This window comes from Antrostomus carolinensis, unplaced genomic scaffold (genome assembly GCF_000700745.2).
Source record: "Antrostomus carolinensis isolate BGI_N321 unplaced genomic scaffold, ASM70074v2 scaffold42059, whole genome shotgun sequence".
NCBI classification, from domain to species: Eukaryota; Metazoa; Chordata; class Aves; order Caprimulgiformes; family Caprimulgidae; genus Antrostomus; species Antrostomus carolinensis.
The window spans coordinates 1-9,197 of record NW_010341461.1 but is presented as its reverse complement, the minus strand read 5'-3'; the positions used below and the strand labels follow the sequence as shown (position 1 = coordinate 9,197).

General features: G+C 38.1%; 1 protein-coding gene across 2 annotated transcripts in view; it reads left to right on the top strand.

The window, feature by feature from the left end:
• PDCD4 (programmed cell death 4) overlaps positions 1–8,824 on the top strand; it is a 16,371-nt gene extending 7,547 nt beyond the window's left edge. Inside the window, exons 5-12 of one of the 2 annotated variants that reach the window (XM_010176472.1) lie at positions 462–575; positions 858–1,079; positions 1,353–1,450; positions 3,396–3,510; positions 4,330–4,437; positions 5,500–5,610; positions 6,592–6,731; positions 8,091–8,824. In XM_010176472.1, the coding sequence (XP_010174774.1) occupies positions 462–575; positions 858–1,079; positions 1,353–1,450; positions 3,396–3,510; positions 4,330–4,437; positions 5,500–5,610; positions 6,592–6,731; positions 8,091–8,151 (969 nt within the window). In that variant the 3' untranslated portion in view covers positions 8,152–8,824. The remainder of the gene's footprint in view (positions 1–461; positions 576–857; positions 1,080–1,352; positions 1,451–3,395; positions 3,511–4,329; positions 4,438–5,499; positions 5,611–6,591; positions 6,732–8,090) is intronic. The other variant, XM_010176473.1, reaches the window with a different exon arrangement.
• Positions 8,825–9,197: the final 373 nt, after the last annotated feature.

Below are 9,197 nucleotides of genomic sequence, written 5' to 3'. Positions count from 1 at the left end.
AAGATGCTGAAAGGTAAATCCTGTGCTGTGGCACAGCCAACTGCTGGGCTGGGACAGGAGTTCCTGTCGCCCTCCCTTCAGTACCTGGTACGTAGGCAGTTGATCTCTGTGTTCATGTGGTGTCAGAATCCTAGAAACAGAGTTTGGAGTGTTTACCATCGTTTAACAGTAAGTTCAGCCTTCCAGTTGAATTCAGCTAACAGTAAATTCAAAATACAAGCAGCATGACATTTAGCCAGTATTGTCCACATCTTAACAGTAGAGACATAATCTGGTGTTTTCTGTCAGAATACTGTCAAGACTAAAGCATTAAGGATTTAGAAGATACATTTTCATGCTATCAGCACTGCATAAGATCGAAGGAGAGTGTGGTGGTTTGGGTGGATTCACCCTTTTTCTCTCTCACAAAGAGACAGTACTGTTTACAAAAGGGTATATGGTTTTGTTGTATTTTAAAACAGGAGAACTGTGTCTATGAAACAGTAGTTTTACCTCTGGATGAAAGAGCATTTGAGAAAACATTGACACCAATCATACAGGAATATTTTGAACATGGAGATACTAACGAAGTTTCGGTATGTCCCATGCCATTTTACTTCTTTATTTTAGGGGGCAAACCTGTAGAATACGAGGGAATCCAGCTGCTAGCTACAAACGAGTGTATAGAGATGTTGGGAAGAAATGTGCAGTAAGAATACCTAAGCAGTTACATCCATTACATGAGCAGAAGCATATATGTAAATATATAAATAGAAGCATATAAATATTAATACATTTGTAATATATTTGTATAATATATATTTATATAGTAAAAACTATGAAATTTTAATCTGTTTTGTTTTCCAAATCTCATTTAGGAGATGCTGAAGGATTTAAACCTTGGTGAAATGAAATACAGTGTGCCAGTGCTGGCTGTTTCCTTGTCATTAGAGGGGAAGGCTAGTCACAGGGAAATGACATCTAAGCTTATCTCCGACCTTTGTGGGACAGTAGTAAGCAAAACTGATGTGGAAAAATCGTTTGATAGACTGCTTAAAGAACTACCTGAACTGGTGTTGGACTCTCCCAGGGCACCACAGGTATATTTATAAAGTTTTATGCTAATAGTCAAAAGCTTTTTCTTTTAAATTGTGGCTAAAATTGTTCAAGTAAACTGAAATAGACTCTGTATTTTGAAATGATACGGATTGTCTTGCTGTCTGTAATCCCCTACCGAGTTCCCAGGCTGTGTTTTTACTTTGAGATGGCTCATTCAAATAAAATCTGAAAACCAAGCACATTATAATTGTCTACTTAGAACTACTTCAAAATTCAACATTTAATTAATCACGAGTGCTTCTGTTTTGTTGCAGTTGGTGGGCCAGTTTATTGCTAGAGCTGTTGGAGATGGGATTCTAAGCAGTACCTACATAGACGGCTACAAAGGCACCGTGGATTGCGTCCAGGCTCGGTAACTTCCTTGCTTTCCATATAGCTACAGTTTTCTATTCCAAATGCCAAAGATGATGATCAGGAATTTAGGACTGCAGGATAAATCATGTGGTTCTCTATAACTTCTTATTTTTTAATTTAAAATTATAAAAAATAAATCTACAAAGTCTGCAAAAACAATAAAATCCAGAATGACTCCGGTCAGAGGAGAAATACTGAAAGTGCCTGAAAAATGTATTAATACATTTGAGTTGAGTTTGTTAGGTTTGTTCTCCAGCTTGTTTGAGGGTGGAAAAAAAATGAGCTGAAACAAGAAGTGATTAGAGAAGGTTCTGTCTTTATAAAAAGCTTTAATGTGATTAATGAGTAAATATAGCATCAGGACAGCTGATGTATATACGTTGTGAAATACACCAGGGATTAACTGTTTTGCCTTATGAAGGTTTGAAGCTCGTGCTGTGCTTTCCCAGACTTTCTCTAATGCTTTACTCACCAAGAAGTATAATTATTTTCCATGTTAGGGTGAGAAGTTTGAAGGAGCAATATCTGACAAAGAAAGGCATTTTATTAACTAGTCGTGTTTTATTATTTTTCCCCTGTAAGTGTGTGTTTCAGGCTTGATACAGAGGTGCTGGGTTCATGTAGCTTCTAAAAGTTCCATTTGTAATGATCACAGCTGGGTACTTTTAGAAGGAAGGCAAATGCTGCCTAACTTGAGGGTTCAGACTGTGAAAATTATCTGTCAGTTATGCAAATGTCTCCTGTGATTTGAAGGATTGTAGCCTGTGTACTGCACATCTGGGATGCTTTGCTGCCTTTGCTGTTTCTTGGCCAGTCTTTTCTGCTCGTTAAATCTTGGTGAACAGAGTTATTGTTACTGGCTAGCCCCCAGTATGAGGATTGGGATAACCGTTCCTTCTTTAGCTGAGTGGTGCTTAACTGGATGTGAGGTTTGGGTTTTTTTCCACCTTACTTCCTTTGTCATTCTTTTCTCAACGAATTGGCAGCTTTCCCTAATTCATGCCATCTTTTTGCAACTACGTATTTGCCTTCTGAAGTGCTGTTTTGGCTTAAATTCTCAAGGTTTCATAATTCTTTAGACCCAAACAGAAAATAGTATTTCAGTAAGAAAAGCTGTTCTTCAATGTGGAAGCAACTCAAGTGTCTTTTATTTGAGATACACATGCCAAGCTACGTTCTTGGAGGAGCCCGGATACAATCCATCCCTGTATAAGAAAATACTCTTTCTTGTGAGGATGTTTCAGGCTCCGCATTGATGATTCAGGTCCTCTACCACCACAGAATTGTTAACCTGTCCTTAGCATGGTATAACTATTCAGGCTGAAACCTGAATGGTTTAACTTTCAGGCTGAAAGAGTTGGGGCTGTTCAGCCTGAAAAAGAGAAGGCTCCGGGGAGATCTCATAGTGGCCTTCCAATACCTGAAGGGGCTACAAGAAAGCTGGGGAGGGACTTTTCATAAGGGCAACTAATGACAGAACAAGGGGAAATGGGTTTAAACTGTAAGAGGGGAGGTTTAGATTAGATATTAGGAAGAAGTTCTTCACTGTGAGGGTGGTCAGACACTGACCCAGGTTGCCCAGAGAAGCTGTGGCTGCTCCTCCCTGGAAGTGTTTTAAGGCCAGGCTGGATGAGGCTTTGAGCAACCTGGTCTAGTGGAAGGTGTCCCTGCTGATGGCAGGGGGGTTGGAACTGGATGATCTTTAAGGTCCCTTCCAATCCAAACCATTCTATGATTCTATGATAACTAAAAGCGTAAAGGTGGCAGAATGTGGGGAGCTAGCTTGCTGGCTTCTTGATCCAAGTGTCCCCATGGAATTCCTAACCCTGACTTCTCCTCGGGGATCTGGTTGCTTTGCCCAGAGGAATGGCAGCGGGGCAGTTTCAAGTGCCTTTGAATGAAGTTTTGTAATAACTGTTTAAAACACTAACTTTGCTTTCTAGAGCTGCGCTGGACCGAGCTACTGTGTTGCTGAGTATGACAAAGGGTGGAAAGCGCATAGACAACGTGTGGGGGTCAGGAGGTGGCCAGCAGTCTGTGAAACACCTTGTTAAAGAGGTAGGCAACTTCTACAGAACTCTTCTCTAGAGTGTACTGTTGTCTAAGCTTATCTTGTTTGGGATGGACTGAAGAGATACATATATCCTGTAGCAAAATGTTCTCTTGAGTGTTATGGGGGTTTTGTTTGTTTGTTTGTTATTTCTTTATACAAAGTAGTTTTTTAAAAACTGATGTAGATAATTTTGTTGATTTTGTAGTATTTGTCAGTGGTGAGAATATGGTAGTACAACACTCTGTATTGCAAGTATACATTTATTTTTGCTTTAAGCACTTAGCTTTTTAAGAACTTACAATATAAAATGGTCAAGTAATTAGAAGAGCCAAGATGAAACTGGCTAAACTAGATAAACTATTACTATTTTTTTTCTTCATTATTGATTAAAAGCACAGTAACAACTCAAAAAAGAGAGAGGAAGAAACAGGAATGTTTAAAGATCCATGCTATGAAGTTAGCAGGTGTGAAGGAAAAAGTCATAATTTCTAGGTTGTGACAGATGATAGGAGGAGATCAGCAGAGAAGATAAACTTAATTGTACCCATATTAACCTTTCATGGTGATATGTATCTTATAAAGCAATGTTTTTGGTGCTTCTGTGTCTGCATTAATACTATGGATACTGTGGATGGTATTTGGCTTACACTGTGTTTCAAATTGCTGATAATGTCTCAATTTAATTACGTTTATAAAAACACTAGCAGCAAGTTTCAGGAACTAACTTGGTGCTGGGATGATCACAGATTATTAAAACAGTTGACAGCTTTTAAATTTTATATCTAATTAGTGTTGGGCTTTTTGTTTGTTTTAAACTTCAATAGATTGATATGTTGCTGAAGGAGTATTTGCTTTCTGGAGATGTCCTGGAAGCTGAACGTTGCCTTCAGGAACTGGAAGTACCCCATTTTCACCATGAACTTGTATATGAAGTAAGGAGAAATCAGAGTCCCTTTGATAACTGTCAGTAATACCAACAGGTTTGGTTTTACTTTGTTGTGGGCATGCAAATAATGTCACGAATCTGAAGCTCAGGTTGTGAGTTCTGATGTTATTTGAATAACTAAATTGTTGCATGTAAAGTGAATGGTTTGTGTGCACAATGTGCAACAAGTAAGCTGCTGCTAACTCTGGGAGGATCCAGAACTAATTTTTTGTTGGGTAAATAGCTGAATTCAGATTATTGTAGATTCGTGAAAAAGAAAGGAGTTTATTTTCTGCTGAGGAACAGCAGCAAAAAAACATGGTTTGTTTTGGTGTTTATTTCCTTTCAGTTTCAGCTATCTGGGTATTCTAAGGGGCATTACCTGTTCTTGTTAAGTTACAGAGCTTCCTTTTCAGGGTAGAATTGTTCCATCTAAAAGCATGTAGATGTAAAAGCTCTGAGATATTTCAGAAACAGACTATATGAGAGAAGGATCTTCTTTGCTGTATCTGGGAGACTGTTCCCATTTGTACTCTTCTATCTGACAAACTGGGAAATGGTTGTTTACCAATTAAATTCAACACCCATAATCAACAAAATTTTCTCTTCAGTAGATTTACGCCTTTTAGAAAATTCCTTCACGACAGAAAAACAGAATCCTCTGTAGTTGATGAGGGTTGTGGAGATCTGTAGATTTTAAACTTCTAAGCTCTTTTAAAATCACAGATAGAAAAAAATCATAGATAAAAAAAATAATTTCACAGAATTAATTACTTGCCATCTGTACTGCAGCAACCATAAGGATATAGTCATGTATCTCTCAAACCAGAGCCAGAAAGGCAGTACTTTTCACTCTGTCTAGTCCTTTCTGGTTTTTCATACCTTTTAGCTTTATCCAAATAACTTTGCATCAGTTTTTCTTTTCAAGTAATAAAAATACACTGGAATTGTGAGTGCATGTAACAAATGGACTTGTCTCCCCAGAAAATGCATAAAAATGCTCTCCTTTTTGCACCTCACATGCTCACACAACATGTACTTGAACAAACACTTGCATGATTTGTTTCAGGCTGTGGTAATGGTTTTGGAGTCAACTGGAGAAAAGACCTTTAAAATGATACTGGATTTGCTGAAATCTCTCTGGAAGTCTTCTGTCATTACTATGGACCAAATGGAAAGAGTAAGTGTGGCATTTAGAGAATTTGGGGTAAGGTCTGACAGTATTTGTATAGTTTTTTCCTTAAGTACTATTTGTAGTCTATTGCTGACTGCTACATTTGAATTCTCCATGGTTGTTCTGTATCCCGTGCAAATAATCAGTCACTGATACATGTACAATACTTGTCATGTACTAGAAGTACAAATGAATTCTGAGCAGTAGTTCTCTGTAGGACTGCGAGGTACAGGGTATTTGAATCTTTGGTCATAGATTTCCAGCTGCTTTTATGCAATTAAATGGTTAAAACCAGTAATGTAAAATGCTGCAGTATAGCTTCATTTTTCTTAAATATAATTTTTCTTTTTATCCAGTAGTTCTTCATAATTGAAGAAGTACAGTAAGGACCCACTTAATTATAAATGTCAATTAGAACAAAGATTTTACACAGTTGGAATCGCCCATGGCTTTGCTTCTTGGCATGAATACAGGACAGCTGTTCTGTCCCAGGGCAAACAAAGTACCACACAAAGCCTTGTGTCAGAATTCCCCCAGCCATACTGCTGGTGGGAAGTGATGAGGTCATCTCTGGTTGTCACCAGGGTTTCCCTGACTGCATAAACTGTTGTGGTGGAGATTTGCAGCCACATTTTCTTCATTTACATGGAAGAAAAATTAACTTTTCTTCTTTGTGTTACTGCTACCTATTTGATAGCAGCCAGGCCAACACAGACATTCTGTACTGTCTGGATTTTGGCTTCTAAAGTTAAAAATTCAGCTGTTTTTTATGTAGATGGGTAGTTGTGCAATACCATGGTATTGGCTGGTATTATACCTTGATTTTCCACTGACTTGCAGCTGCTCTGCTCTAGGTTTGCTGAAACTGTCCATAGTATACACAAAACTATATTGAAAAATAAATCCTCTGCGTGCAAAAGAGTATTTAAAAATTTTGTAATAAAATCATAGACTAACCAGATCATTATTTGAATTTCTACATTGCAGGGCTATGAACGAGTTTACAGTGAAATCCCAGATATTAACCTGGATGTGCCACACTCCTATTCTGTGCTTGAGCGGTTTGTAGAGGAATGCTTTCAGGCTGGAATAATCTCCAAACCACTGAGAGACCTCTGTCCTTCAAGGTACTTGTTTTATTGTAGACAGGTGAACACACTGCTTTTTGTCCCCACCCTTGGTAACAGAAATGACCAAGGTATTACAGATTGGAACTGGAAACTATGGAGGGTGGAGAAACAGAGGGTTGGACTGGTAAAGTTTATTAAGCTGCACCGATGTGAAACCTGTTAGGTGGAGGCTGGGATAAATACATGAGGAAAGTAAACCTCCGGTGGGTCCCAGGCAGCATCCCCGTGTGCTCTCCAGAGGATGAAGACCTGCCTCTCCTGGTCTGCTGATTTGCTTGGTAGAGATGAGTGCAGTACCAGGATGGAAGATTCAGGTGTCACAATGATCCATGTAAGGGACAGTGGAAGACTGTCAGCTACAGTGGGGAAAAAAATTGCTTTAAAAATAGTTCAAACATACCCGACTGCACAAATAAAGTTCAAAGACAAGACAGCCAATTGTAATGTTTATGGCCAAAGGGAATAGGACACCTTTGTGGAATAAGCTCTACACATCTGATCTCTTCATATGTCTGTCATGCAGTTTGTAGAGTGCATTTTGTTATTGTTTACTTATTTGTAGCATAAATTGAATTATTTGAACTGTAGCTAATCAGTATTCTCTTCTCTCCTTACCAGTCACAGTACAATTCATAAGTTTCATTTCCTGTGGGGAATACATGTAAATTTTTAAATATGATGTTAAAACTATAATTTGCAATTTCATGCATTGGGAATACTATTTGTTAGATCTTTTCCAGTCTGGGTATCGGCAATAATATTTGTTAGATAGATCTTTTCCAGTTTGGATGTTCTGTTTGGCTTCTTAAACCATCTCGACAGCTTGTGATAAATTCAGATTTTGAAATGTTAGTGTCTTTATCAAAACCAGCCTCCATTTGTGGACTTTAGACTTAAAGTGAGTTTGCATGTATCTTGGTATCAAATATTTTGCAGCTTTGGGATGTGGGAACATTGAAAGTCATTGCTGCAAGAAAAGCTTGAGTGTGCTTAAGTTACCATTAATATTTTGAGAGGCATTTTTGGCTTATGTACTTCAGTTTGGGGTAGAAAAACACCTTTCCTAGGCGTTCAAACTAGCATCTTTTGCAACTGTGAACATTAAAAGGTGATTAAAGTAGAAAGCACTTGACAATACAAATTTTGAAAAGCTTCTTGCAGATAAGCCTAGATGTAAGATTCAGATGGATTTTAAGCAGTTTATCAGTGATCAGCAAGGTCAGCTAATCTTGCTACAGTTGCACACCTCATATTTGACTCCCAAGACCAAGAGACTATTCTTCTCAGTGATAGATAAGAAAAAAACAAGCGATGCTATTTTGAATTACTGAAAAGATACTTTCTACTTTCTTACAGGGGCAGAAAGCGTTTTGTGAGTGAAGGAGATGGAGGTCGTCTTAAGCTGGAAAGCTACTGAATGTGAGAACCAACTCCTGAAGCCTTAAACATTTAAAGGGAAAATAGCTACCTATATATATACAAACACGCATGCTTTTTTTGGTGTGTGTATGTATATATGTATACACATATATAATATACCAAAATTTTAAGAGTTGCTTAGCACAGTTCATATTTTTTTAAAACATGTTTTGGGTACAAATCATTTTTTTAATAGTTTTATAAATTTCAGAAAGAAAATTTCTTTCTTTGGGCATATAGTAGAACAACTGTCCACTCTGCTGTGGTGGTGCCTTCAAATAAGCTATCTCTTTAAGTGCCATATGTTTATGACCTAATCATTCCATGTTTGCATCCATGTCCGACTGCTGCTCTTTCTTTCAAGGACAGTGTTGTCATCATAAAAATCACTGGTTTATACAAAGCTTTATAGAAGGGTCAAGTTAAGCTGCTGTGATCCCATTTCCATTGCTGCTGAAGAAATAACTGTGCTTTGGGAGGAAAAATAGCTGTTTATTGGTTTTAAAGAGCCCCAGAAAATGGAGTTGGGTCATAAGATTAATTCATCTTTTTCAGGGGAGAACACTGGTTGGTTTTAGCCCCCATGTACCAAACTTGTCTTTTTTTTTTTTTTTCTATGTAACTGGAAAAATGAAAAAGTTCTGGTAAAGCATATTAAAAGTATTTTTTGTGAAGCTCTCCTTTCTGCCTCTTTTTTTAAAAAAAAAAAAAGTAATTAATTTAACTGTTCAGATCTCTGAAGTGTGTGCAATTAAGCTGTTCATCTAGCACTGCCCTTTTGTATTACAGTCTGCAGAAGATCACTGAATAATTACATGGTAAGTGTTTACTAAGTATGTTTTTGAAAACAAGTGACTTGCATAGGAGTATCCAGGTTGTCACGGAGATATTTGCACCCTGTCTCTGCGGTGCAGCTTCGCCAGGCCCTTCCTCAGTCAGAGGATGGATCGAGGGCAGACTCTCTTACAGCAGCCCCGTGGAGCCCCTCCTGCTCCCCTGGGGTTTTCAGTTTGGTGTCAAGATTTCAGGTGTTGAGAGGCCGGG